Source organism: Watersipora subatra, chromosome 9, assembly GCF_963576615.1.
Source record: "Watersipora subatra chromosome 9, tzWatSuba1.1, whole genome shotgun sequence".
Classification (NCBI taxonomy): Eukaryota; Metazoa; Bryozoa; class Gymnolaemata; order Cheilostomatida; family Watersiporidae; genus Watersipora; species Watersipora subatra.
In genome coordinates, this window is record NC_088716.1 from 8,761,102 (window position 1) to 8,774,888 (window position 13,787).

Here is a 13,787-nt window from a genome sequence, read left to right on the forward strand (position 1 = left end):
CACTGATTTTAGATCATAAAATTCAATTGTAGTAAAAAGTCTGCCTAAATATAACTTGTCCAGCTGATTATACATCAGAGAGCACAGCTTAATTAGACCCAAATGCAGAGGTAGTTAGAACAGTGAAAGCATTAGCAAAAAGTATATTTCTTTATGGCAAAGGGGGGGGGTAAAGGTTTATTGGGATGATCCTGTTAGCAGCAAATTGTATAGTGCAAAATACAAAGGTTTACAACAAAAACATTATATTTAATTAGAGAGATGTGCAGAAAGGATGAGGAGAGAGACTTTATAACGCTCCTATCAAAAAGATGCCAAGTTTTACCTGTACAATTACCAAACAACAACAAAAAGCTCCACAAATGTATGTACGTGTGTTAATTCTCAACATTAATATCATTATGTAGCTTGAAAATAAGAGAACTTTGTATCTAGTGATGACTTTAATTCACTGATTTATAAGGCAACTCAAAAAGTTCAAATTTCCTCAAATTCTGATGTAACTGGCATGTGGTAGCAGCGAGGTAGTTGTCTACTCACAACCATTAGACTTCCTCGCAAACTAAAGCAAACCCAATGATTCTAGCAAAATAGCATACGGTAAATTTTATGGTGTCTACAAGCTTATATTATTAAATATAAAAAATTAGCAAGCATTCCTAGACCCAATCTTGCTTGATACATACATATTATACAATATATATTATACAATATATATTATACAATATATATTATACAATATATATTATACAATATATATTATACAATATATATTGTACAATATATATAAATATATATATTATACAATACATGTATATATTATATGTATTATACAATATATATTATATGTAATATACAATATATATATATTATACAATATATATATTATACAATATAAATATATATATATTATATAATATATATTATATATAGTATACAATATGCAACATATATATTATACAATATATACTATATATAGTATACAACATATAAATATATATTGTACAATATATTACATATATTATACAATATATAAATATATATTGTACAATATACAAAAAAGATATTATACAATATATATGTTATACAATATATATATCTATATATATTAAATATATATAAGTATAGATATATTATAGTAATATATCTATATACATATCTAGTCATTTTAACACCTTCAAAGTTGTTTTGTTTTTTCTCCTAGATTATTTAAACTGTGTACAAAACACTTTTCTCATGATATGAAAGTTAAAAGTTAGAATGGTAAATGTTGTGTAATATATACTACCTGAATGCCCGGTGTTGCCCGAGTAATAAAAAAGTCTTTGCACAGAAAATCCATTTTTAGTTAATATATAACAACAGTTACCATTCTAACTTTCAAACTTCATATCACGAAAAAAGTGTTTTGTACAATTCAAATAATTAAGAGGAAAAATAAAACAGCTGTAAAGGTTCTTAAATGAAAATGTGAGATAATTGCAAGTAATGGCTAAATAAAGTTTGTTTTGCTATGACTACAATGAAAAATTATTTGGTATACAATTATATGATTTTAATTCATGGCAGTGTTGGCAGCGTAAAGCGAAAATGTCGTAGAGTGGTGTAGAAAACCATAGTAAATATCTAATGCAAACACCCCTGGTAAAAATCATCAAAATTTTATATACGTATTAAAAGTTAGTAACAAAATAATATGTTAACCTTAGTAACTTTAGTTATCTACAGTAACTTTAGTGTATTTAGTGGATTTTTACCCTAATGGTACATACTGACAGACGTATAACATAAACGTTGAATTAAACTTAAATTAATTTAACTTACTAAACACATACTTAAAGCTAAATTTAAGTATGTGTTTCACTAAATTAAACTTCAACTTTGTCATACGCTAAAATGTTATCACTTATCTGCTTTCGATTTTGTTTTTACTCTAACTTATAATGAATAACACTGATCTAAGATAGCCGGCACCATTTATCTCTTTAAGGGGTTGTGGGAGGGATTTCGGGGAAGAGCATATCAGCAATTTTCTTATTTTTTCATAATTGATACATCGATTGACAAATTTTAAATTCATGAGAATCTTTTGTTGATTTCGTATGGCAGAAAGTGGAAAAATGTTGTCCTCATATGGCGAGGATGAAAAAAACATGGTGCTCCATAAAGTAAAGCAAAAAAATCTTATAACAGGGGCATCGCAAACCAAGGGCGCACTGTATTACATGTAATTAATAATACAACGCGCACGTTTAGCGTGTGCAATCACGAAAAGGATGTACAGTATATGGTAAGAGCATTGGGTGTGATGAAAATGGCTTAGCCTTGTAGTTACGGGTGATTACACGAGGAGAAACCCACCATCTGTTCCTGAGTTGAAGAATTTTGAAGACAGCTTGTTCAAGCTAATCAGCAATGTGAAATTTAGCAAGGTAAGCTCCAGCTTCATGGATAGATTAAAAACTGATATGAACAACTTAAAAGTTGATGGCAAACTTTTGGTCAAGGCAGACAAAACTTTTAATTTTTATAGAATAGATACACAACAATACCAAACCCTACTCCAAAACACTATTACCAATGACTATGAAAAACCTAACCAAGAGACTGTAAACAACATCATCAATAGAGAGAAGCACATTGCACGATCACTCCAACTACATGACAGAATAGACGTTATAGCCCAGAAGAACGTGTTTGTAACATTGAGAGATCACAAACAAAACTTTGAAAACAGACCTACTTGCCGCTTAATCAATCCAGCTAAGACTGAAACAGGAAGAATAAGTAAAACTATACTTGAGAAGATCAACAATAAAATCGTCGCAGCAACCAACATCAACCAATGGAAAAACACCAGAGCAGTCATAGAATGGTTTAATGGTGTGACGAACAAGAACTCGCACCATTTTATCACTTTTGATGTGGTAAGTTTTTACCCATCAATAACCGAAAACCTGCTCAACAAATCATTGGACTTTGCTGAAACATACACCAACATTACTGAAGAACAACGGAGTATAATCATTAACACTAAAAAATCACTATTATTCCATAATCAACAACCCTGGAGGAACAAATTGCATAACAACACCTTCGACGTGACAATGGGCTCTTACGATGGAGCTGAAACTTGTGAATTAGTTGGCAGTTACTTACTAAACCTGCTGACTAACAAATATGGCAACAACATCGGCCTTTACATAGATGACAGCTTGGCAGTATGCATTGGAACAGCATGACAAATTGACAATACCAAGAAAGAGATATACCATATATTTAAAGAGCATAAACTTAATGTGGCCATTGAAGCAAATATGAAAGTAGTTAACTACTTGGACAGCACACTAGACCTCAGTACAGGAACATACCACCCATATTCAAAACCCGACAACATACCCGTATACGTGCACCAACAATCTAACCACCCACCGTGCATCCTAAAAGCTATACCTGAGAACATCAACAATAGACTATCAGAACTGTCCGCTGATGAAGCTTCATTCAACAAGCACATCAAACCATACCAAGAAGCAATAAACAAAAGTGGATACAGCCACCAACTGATATATAGAAAGAATAACAGCAACAATAAGCAAAAGACAAGAAAACGAAACATTACTTGGTATAACCCTCCGTCTAATAAAGAAGTCAGAACCAACATGGGGAGACAATTTCTCAAACTAATAGCAACATACTTTCCTCCAACGAGCAACTTACACAAGACCTTTAACAAAAACACTGTGAAGATTAGTTATAGTTGCATGAAAAGCGTTAAAGGTATCATTAACAACTGTAATAGCAAGAAAATACCATCAACCAAGAGTGGGAACAATATAAACCCAGGTTGTAATTGCAGACAACCTACCGAGTGTCCATTAAATGGTCAATGCCTTACGTATATATATACATATATATATGTATATATATATGTATATATATATGTATATATATATATATATGTATATATATACATATATATGTATATATATGTATATATATACATATATATGTATATATATGTATATATATGTATATATATGTATATATATATACATATATATACATATATATACATATATACTATATAACATATATATATATGCATATAGGTATATATATATACTATATAACATATATATATATATATATATATATATAGTGTATATCAAATATATACCAAATGTTTATATATAAATATATAATTAAGTAAATAGAAGTTTAAGTTTAGTTTAAAACAATTTTATTACTAGTAGCTTCATATTGCAAAGCAATAATCATCAAATAAAATTGCTAACAGTAAAAGCGTCGTGTATATATAGGTCGGGTATATATAGGTTGAAATAAAAGCAGTACTTAATTTTACATCGCTCTAATTTATTGTTGAGCACTTTTATGCAATAGATTCCAAATACTGCCTCTATTATATAACATATATATATTCAGTGTAAAATCCGTCAAAAGCCAGTTCAATATTATAACTTTGAATCCGTTAGGGATGTGGCTGGCTCCTTTACCATGAAGCAAATTAAATTCAATCACTTGTAAACTGTTTTTATGACAAATGAATTCTTCATTATTGTGTTGTGTTCTAGCTCAGAGTAGCAGAGTTTTACCCAATAGGTGGGATAACTACCCAAAACAAAAAAGGACTGACAACTCCAACACAGTAAACAAGGCAAAATCTTACAGTGGACTTCTATCATCGATCCAAGGGGTACGTTCTGATTTCGCACTCACATACGTAGATGTGGTGACCTTCTGATAAAAACATTCTGGGGATCCATTTACAAGCATTTATACAACTATAGAATTACTTTATATATTATATACATAAAATATATATATACTTCTATACTTTTTTATATACTTTATATATTTGCAGACATTCAGACTACTATAAAACTGCTGCTCACCAAGAACAAACTAATGTGAATTTCAACTAATAAATATTAAACTAAAACTGGGACTTTTATCAAGATAATCCTGAGATGTTCCTTTGTGGTTTGCTCTGTTGAAGTTATTGCTTCACATTTTAGTTTCTGTTTATGTCACCTTCTGCTATACTTCTTGGGTGGCCTCAACGCTTTCGATCGGAAAAATAAAACTTTCAAGTATCAAAACTACTCAATGATAATAATAATAATACTTTCTATATTAAAATGTTACTAATTTATATAATTTCTAAAACAAAAAATTCACAGACAACCTTGAAGCTAGATAAGCAATTGTAAGTTTACTTAATTGTTAATTATTTCATGTCAAACAGACATGTTTTTTTTAAATCATGACATACTTTTAATTTTGTATACTAATACTTGTACTTTAATGTTTTCTGAACAAAAGAAGAAAAAGTATATGCGTGAACAATACAGTGTTTTCAGCACTAAACTGTATTTTTATAGACAAGTCGAACGGGAAGTCTACCAAAAATTGACAAGTCCAAAAAACCAGAGAAAGCATTAGTAAAGTCAGTTATAATGTCAAGAAAAGCTGTGCCACTACAGAAGATGGCTTGCTTCCAACTATAACGTGACGATATACCTAGTTGGCATCTAAACAAGTGTATATGAATACATGTTATTCTTTGGTTTTTATCCTTTTAGCATGCATGAATCGACATCAGGGGGAGATAACCTTATTATGAACATTCTACCTCATAATCTTATTTACAACAACCACCGATGGTGTGTGATTTTAAAATATATTGTCTTTTATCTAAAACCATAATAAATGTAATCATATTTTGTCTCTTTCCAATATATACAGTAGCTCAACCTGTTCGGGCATGTCATATTTTCAATGGCAACCAGTCTTTAAAGCAGGTCAACCTGTTTAAGCGTGTCATATTTTCATATCACTTATCAATTAGGGTTCCCTTTGACCTCTTCTCCAGTGTGTTCTGTTGTGGTTCAGACTGTAATAATAAAGAGTCGGTGTGATGAGTGGTGCCTATGAATATAAGAATGGTACATCTTGGCTGCCAAGATGCTGCCAAGAAATAAACACACTTTGGTTGTTTGTTTGTTATGCTGTGTAGTGACAGCATAACAAACAGAGGTTAGCAACCATGAAATCATAAACATTAAATGCACAATCGATTGATCATGAGCTAACAGCAAGTTCTTTAGAAGTCATATTATGGAACTGCAGCATAAAATGGCCAATAATAAATACATGTTACAAACTAAAAAGAAAAATAATACAATAAAACTTTCCAACTAGGCTCAAAGACCATGTTCAGTCAAATATCATTACAGCTCTTATCAGTACAGGTAGCAATACAAAGAGATGGTCACTTGGAGAAGGGTGCTGAAGAATTCATTCCACAACCTAAACACTGTGTCTTACCCTCTCCTAACATACAGTACACCAAGTATATAGAGGACAACTATGGTGCGAGTCTGTAGAATATACTCTAATATAAAAAGCTTTTTAGCTGAAATCCTCTAACAAAGTTTCAGTAAAAATTTCTGTAAATTCTACTTGACAAAAAACTAACTGCCAAGTACAACTTGTGAATGTTTGATATTAGTTACACCAAAGTGTGATAGTAATAATCTCTCCATGACTCCTTAAAGATCTGTTGACTATAATAGAAGACATAATTGCGGGAGTAGGAGTCATCAAACTAACTGCTAGTAAACAAGTAGCACTTGCAAATCTCTTATTGATAAGATATGAAGATTTTTACAGATAAGTAAAACCAATTTTAGTAAAATGTATTTATATTCCAACCTGTTTTCAAGCTTGTTAAGCCATCAAGCGATAGAAAAATAAACTTTTTCTCCCTCTGTACAACTGTACACGCAAGAAACAGGTTGGAGCGCAAATAAATTCTTAATAAAACCCATTCATTTAGTCTATAACTGGCTTCATACTTGTTCAAACTTTAAATTCAACGAGCTTCTACTGCAAAACAGTAATCTTTTTAATGCAAACACTTCCATGTACTCATTGTTTATTTGTTCTCTTAATTTATTTAAACTGCACAAAAACACTTTTCTCCTGATATGAAGTTTAAAAGCTTGAATGGTAAATATTATATATGTTAAATAAAAATAAAATTTTTGTGCAAAGACATTTTTGTTACCTGGGCATTTATTAGTAGATGTATATTTATATATTTACGGTCCCGCGCATCCGAAGACGACTTTGAGATGAACCACACTTCTTCATTGACCTCAATTATTGCTGATAGATTGCTAGTTATTTGAACACCAACATTAATAGAATGTCACCTTGACCTTCATCATAATTGATCTTTATGAACCCACAATAGAAAATTCTCCATAAGATAGTACTAATAATGATCAGATTACATCATTACGTCAACGTTGTTACCATGACTTTAATGACGGTGGGCCTGCGGATATTGATCATCCCGATCATCAGAACTACTCTCTGATTCGAAGTCACAAAGGTCTAAATCTGACCCATTGTCTTTAGATTCATCCATAAGGCTGGTTTACAACTTAACATGAAACTATATAAAACATTTTGATGAATGGTAATAACACTATTAATGCCACTGTAATGACGTATCGAAGTGCATTTTCTAACTCTAAAGTTTTTCGGTCTTTTTTTTCAATCTTTTGAAAGTGTCACCATCGAAATAAGTATTAACTATATTAGTCTAATATATTCTACTCAAAATAGTTCTTTGTTTAACTCGTTCTGATATTTTAAAGTATACGAAAAACCATTTAGCAAAAATGCTGACGGTATTTTGGAGTTCCAATAACTTGGAGTCATCTACACATTATTGTTTGCAGCGCTGAGTACTTTTATGTGGCATTTCCTTGAAAGCTGGCAAAATCAAAGTTGTTTAGCAAATCTAAATATTTATCCAAAAACATATTTTAGTTAGACAGAAGAAGCTCAGAAGACGCCAATGACATTAATGTCGCCCTGCCTGTGGAAGAGTGCAAAATATAGGTGACATAGCATCGATTTGCTCGTAAAAAGGTTAAATTTATCTTCTCAAAATTCTGATCAGCTTGTCAAAAAATACAGTGCCTCCTATATTAGAGGTGAGGTTTTTCTAATAGAGATGATGAACAAATAGAAACATCATCTCCATTAGAGGTGATGTTTCTATTTGAACATCATCTCTAATAGCATGCAACTATAGGAAAAGGGTAGAAAAATACAGCCCTATGGCGTTCAAATAGATGTTTTACAGTATTTTTCAAGCCAGGTAGTTACCTAAATGTTTGCTCCATTGTGCACTTATCATGTGTAACTAACTATTAATTGAGATCAAGAAAGAGCCAATGGCATGACACAACAATCGCTTATAAAATGGTTGAGGCTTATGTACATAATGAATGAAAATTATCAGGTATTAAATAAATCAGGAGTAGACAGACCTCTCGCTTTAGTAGCCCTTTCCTCGCCATCTGCTTGGCGATAACTTTGGCATTGGCAGCGTATGAGTCAGCAATTAGCTTGTCATCAAGCTCGTCCTCTTCCTCCTCCACAGTTGACACAGTGACAGAAGAGAATTTACCCATATCCTTTGTTTTTCGTTTGACCACCACCTGTGAATGGGACTGCAAATTATTTCAGAGAAAACAAATCTAAATTAACAGTGCTGAAGCTTTATCACCTGTGCTTGGTTGGCACACCTATGTCAACCAGGCACAATTTTACTAACCAAGCACAGGTGTGCCAAGCAAGCACAGGTGTGCCAACTAAGAACAGGTGTGCCAACCAAGCACAGGTGTGCCAACCAAACGCAAGTGTGCCAACCAAGCACAGGTGTGCCAATCGAGCACAGGTGTGCCAACCAAGCACAGGTGCGCCAACCAAGCACAGGTGTGCTAATCAAACACAGGTGTGCCAACCAGGCATGAAAAAAATATTTTAAACTCTAATATTATCCCTCACTTGTTACCATTACATTTTAAAAACAAAAATTTTGAAAAATTCATCCAGGTGAGAACTTTGCTTTTGACGCATTATGAATCCGCTTTTACTAGATGCATTTCCTGTTGGAGAAGACATTGCAGGGGTATACAAACATTCTGAGAACAAGCTTAGAGAACACTTGTCTTATTTTACTTGATCGGCGTGAGAAATTATGTCATATATATTGTGACTTTACTGTTCTAGATATAATGGACTGTTCTGCCCATATATCTATAAATATGGACAGATTTACAAATCAAGTGAACAACAGTATAATAATGATTTACAGGGTATTATTATATGATATTCATATATATTTTGTAGATTATAATAATAATTATTATAATAATTATAATAATATAATTATAATAATATAATTATAATAATATAATAATTATAATTATTATTATAACAATAGTTCCACTATTATTATAATCATCATCAGATCAAGCAGCTGTAAATAGCAAATTAACCAAAAATTTATGATATTAAAAGCAGGGCTGTTCAAACTAACAAAACACAATGAATCCAATTATTATATTGAGATACACATTTGAAATTTTGCAATACATTTTTGTCAACAAAACATCTGCAGCTTGAAAATATTATTGACAGAGCGCAGTAAATAACATCAGGTTGAGTGTTTTAATACCCGCATCATATTACCCTTTGATGATAATTTCACGAGGACTAAGGTGCTTGAGATAACATATATACCTACTTCTGTTCTAAAACTGATAGACTATTCACCAAAAGGTTGTTAAAAAAATCTCTGTTAACAATTAGGGTTGTTTGTTTATCAAGTCCAAATCTCCAATTACTTAGTTTTTTTTCTCAAATCAAATCACCTTTGCATTTACCAAATCAAACCAACCTGATTCGGGCCACTACAAAGGAGTTGGGTTTCACATACTGGAGTATTCAAATATTGAAATCACCACCAGTTTGGAGACAGCTTTGATGGTATAAGTGAACAGAACAATCTTATATGTCAAGTAAAACAAAGTAAAATGTTAAAAAACATCATCAACAAAGGCTGCAGATAAACCAAAGGCTAAAGGATGCCATTAAACTCAGCCATATATGTAAACATCAAAATTTTTGATGTTCAAGTGTTTGTTTACATTTGCTCATTCTATCTTGACCAACCTTTTACATCAATCTTGGTAATAACACAATAATCAATCTTGGCCTTAAAACCAATCTCGCACCGCCCGCCTCCTCACCTATTTCACTTGAGTTTTTCAATTCTCAATAGAAAATTAACCCTTAATAATTGCCTTAGCTACACAGAGTGATGGTTGTGTGAATTATGTTACAACAGGAGACAATCTACTTAGCTTTTGGTAACATGTGAAGCACAAACTGGGAGAGACTGAGCACTATGAGTGCTGGAAAGTTCCTCCTACCACTTACCCTATCCTGTCTTTTGGCCTTGACCTGGTCATATACACTCGACTTGCCATCTCCTTTGATCGTTAAGGCTCCTGGTAGTATGAATTTTATCGGACATTTTTTAATTGTTACAGGATCTTGATGTTGATAGAAAATTGGGAGTCCACACTTCTTGCATTTCATTCTGTACTGCTTTTCAATGCCTGTATTAAGGGAAATTTTATCATATCCAACTTTCTAACAGAATGCAACTAACAAGATGGCAATACGAGTAGATCACCTAAGTTTTCTCATCTATTTTATAACCATTGTGCGGGCAGCGCATGATCTGCGTCTATGAGGATATCTATTCCAAGCTAATCATACATTGAACAAAATTATTTAAAGTTGGTTTAAGTCAATTATCTTTTTTGCATGACTGTCGGAGTGTGGGGATTCATACAAATAATAAAATAGAATATTTTTTCACGTCCATTTAAAAAAATTATGACTAGGTATATTATTCTTGACAATGCAAGAACGCGTACACTAGTACACAAGTAAAGTTTGCAAAATAATTGTACTAGTTTTTCTTGAGAAAATATTGACAAGAATGGCTGTATAATTCACTAATTATTAATATGACAGGACAAATAAGTTACTGCCTTACCTTGTCTAAGTTGGCACACAAGCAGGTTCACCAAACAAAGGGTGCATGTTTTCAAAGGGTTTGTTTATATTTTTTATTGCTATCGCAAAGCGGTTTTTAGAAATTTTATTTATGGTAGCTATTTAAAATACCTTCCGTTATTTGTGATAGCAGTGCATGGAACCTGAATATTATTGAAGGTTTAGTAATTCAATACCAATGTGCAAATACAAACAACACCAAATATTTTAAAATGCAGAATTTATAAAAATAATGGTTCTGTGTAAAATTAATTTAGGCGCAGAGTCACATTTTAAATACAGTATGAACATAAATGGCACAACCAAGTCATCAGGCATCCATTTTAACAGTAGTCATTCTGAAAACAGTCACTTTTGTCTACACCTACAGCAGTTTCATCATTACATTAAAAATGAAGAAAAAAAGTTGGGTCTCATTTGGTTGGGTAGGGTTGACAGGGTTAATCAGGCTTCAGGATATGATTGACAGTTTTTTTGCAGTTTCCACTAAACGGGCAGAGTGTGTACCTAGTACTCATTTGTGTCTAATTTAAAGTAAACAACATGATCTTTCAGATTTGCACTCCCCTTATTGCGTCCATAGCATAAGAATAAATCCCAGTGCGATGTTCTATGAAAGCGTGAACAGACCTTATTGTTACGTTTTCGGTTGAATGTTATATTAGTATAGTATAAACGGTTTATGACAACAATCATTTCTTCTTACCTTCTTCTCTTCGTATATGAACAGGCTCATCATTGTCCGCTGTCATCCTATGAGCGTGTCTCTGACTGTCAATGCATTTAGAGTTATCTCTAGGCCTGGTCGGAAGTTTTTCCATTGGACAATCCAATATTAAGCTCATTTGTCCACAGATACAGTAATATATGTATAGAGGCTTTTCTTGTTTAACTTGAACATCATTGTCTTCTGTGGCAACCAAAGGTTTCTTTGCTACCTTCTTGGACATTTCAATAGTTATTTACTACTACGCCATAAACGGTTTTACATCAGAGTCGCCCAAAAAATTCAATACTTTGCTCGCTAGGTTTATGGTGCTTTAGTCGAAATACGCATTTGCCGATACAAAAAATGGAAAAATCTACGAATAACGGCTTCCGGAGAGGTGCGTGCATGAACGGCCTGCCCACCTTTTGGGAAAAATCTAGTTCCTATCCAAAAAGTCCTAGGTGAAAGCCACGGTATACGGCATATACGGTAGAATAATTTCCGTTCCCATCCTAAAAGTCTCATTTCCCATTAACTTGCTATAACCCGCGAAATTCGTTCTCGTTGCCATCTGCTAGAACCTTGGTGAGCAAATAATAACTAATGATCATTTATTGAGAATGCTCGGAATACACAGTGCATCATCTTCATTGTTAATTAAGAGTAGTATATTATTAACGTTGAGTGGTGTATTGTTGACATAGAGTGGTGTATTGCTGACATAGAGTGGTGTATTGTTGACATAGAGTGGTGTATTGTTGACCTTCAGTGGTGTATTGCTAACTTTCAGTGGTGTATTGTCGGCTTTGAGTGGTGTATCGTTAACTTTGAGTGGTACTGTATATTGTTAACTTTGAGTGGTGTATTGTTAACCTTGAGTGGTGTACTGTTGACCTTGAGTGATGTATTGTTGACTTTGAGTTTTGTATTGTTAACTTTGAGTAGTGTATTCTAGGTCTAGGTCTAGGTAAAACTCGAGCCTTTAGACCCCGCTCGCGGGTAAAAGAAGGCCTTCAAATGTCTGTCAAAAATTCGATAAAATTTCATGGCTTTCCTCGCAGGTTGCGGGAAGTCCTGGGCATAAAACTATATTGATAAAAACTCGAATTTGACTCAATGGCGGGGGGGGGGTTCCCCGTTAGTTGTTGACCTTGTATTATGATCATGAGTTGTATCCTGTAAATGCTTAAAACTATCAACAAAAGAACTGTGCTTGCTATCCGTTAAAATTTCTAGCATCAATGTCATGCGAGCACTCTTACGCCTTGCCTCCAACAGCTCTAGATCCAAAAACTGCCTTGCTTCCGTAACACTCTGTTTTCCCCTCAAATCTGAAATAAAACGCACAGCCCTTCGCTGCACATTCTCCAACGATGTTATCTGCCTAACTAAATGAGGGTCCCATACCTCACCTGCATATTCCATTATAGGTCTACACAAGGTGAGGTATGCAACCCTCTTCACCTTTCTGGGGGCCTTAAAAAGCACATGCCTCATCATACCCAACCTCCGAGAAGCCTTTGCCGTCACCGAATCAATCTGCAAGTCCCAACTAAAATCACTAGTAATTTCAACTCCAAGATATTTAAAAGCTGATACATTCTCTAACGCTATTCCTCCTAAAAAGTAATCCATAGAACTATCAAGACCGTTCTTACCAAACCTGACTATTTGACACTTATCAGTGTTAAACACCATGCCCCAATGCTCAGCCCACCTTTCCAACAAAAACAAATCTTCCTGGAATTTCTGGGAACTATCTAAGCTGTTAACCGGGCAATAAAGAAGGGCATCGTCCGCAAAAAGTCTTATTGTCGATGTCTCTATAATGCTACAAATGTCATTAATGTAAACTAGAAAAAGAGAGGGCCCCAGCACGGAACCCTGAGGAACACCAGAAGTTACTGCAAGAGAACCAGACGTTGCTCCCTCCACAACCACTCTCTGCATTCGGTCTGCCAAAAAATGTGCTATCCATCTAACTACTGCTGAGTCAATACCAATAAATAACAGCTTTTCAATTAAGAGACCGTGAGGTACTCGATCGAAAGCTTTCGAAAAATCCAGCACTGCAGCGTGTACCGAGTCATTTCCATCCACC

At 33.5% G+C, this 13,787-nt stretch overlaps 1 protein-coding gene across 1 annotated transcript; it reads right to left on the minus strand.

The window, feature by feature from the left end:
• Nucleotides 1–5,384: 5,384 nt before the first annotated feature.
• On the minus strand, nucleotides 5,385–11,981 carry LOC137404527 (STING ER exit protein-like). The gene is made up of 4 exons (XM_068090759.1): nucleotides 11,684–11,981; nucleotides 10,330–10,511; nucleotides 8,373–8,543; nucleotides 5,385–5,917 (listed from the first exon to the last, which is right to left on the minus strand). The coding sequence occupies exons 1-4, from the start codon at nucleotides 11,925–11,927 to the stop codon at nucleotides 5,858–5,860; spliced, it is 657 nt and encodes a 218-aa protein (XP_067946860.1). The 5' UTR covers nucleotides 11,928–11,981; the 3' UTR covers nucleotides 5,385–5,857.
• Between the last annotated feature and the right edge of the window lie 1,806 nt (nucleotides 11,982–13,787).

Bases quoted from the DNA above. Each gene is read 5' to 3' on its own strand.
- LOC137404527 (XM_068090759.1), bottom strand. From the start codon at position 11,927: ATGTCCAAGAAGGTAGCAAAGAAACCTTTGGTTGCCACAGAAGACAAT. The intron at 8,544-10,329 runs GTAAGTGGTAGG...TCCCATTCACAG, and splicing joins AGGCCAAAAGACAGGATAGG to GTGGTGGTCAAACGAAAAAC. The intron at 5,918-8,372 runs GTCTGTCTACTC...TTATTATTACAG, and splicing joins AAGGGCTACTAAAGCGAGAG to TCTGAACCACAACAGAACAC.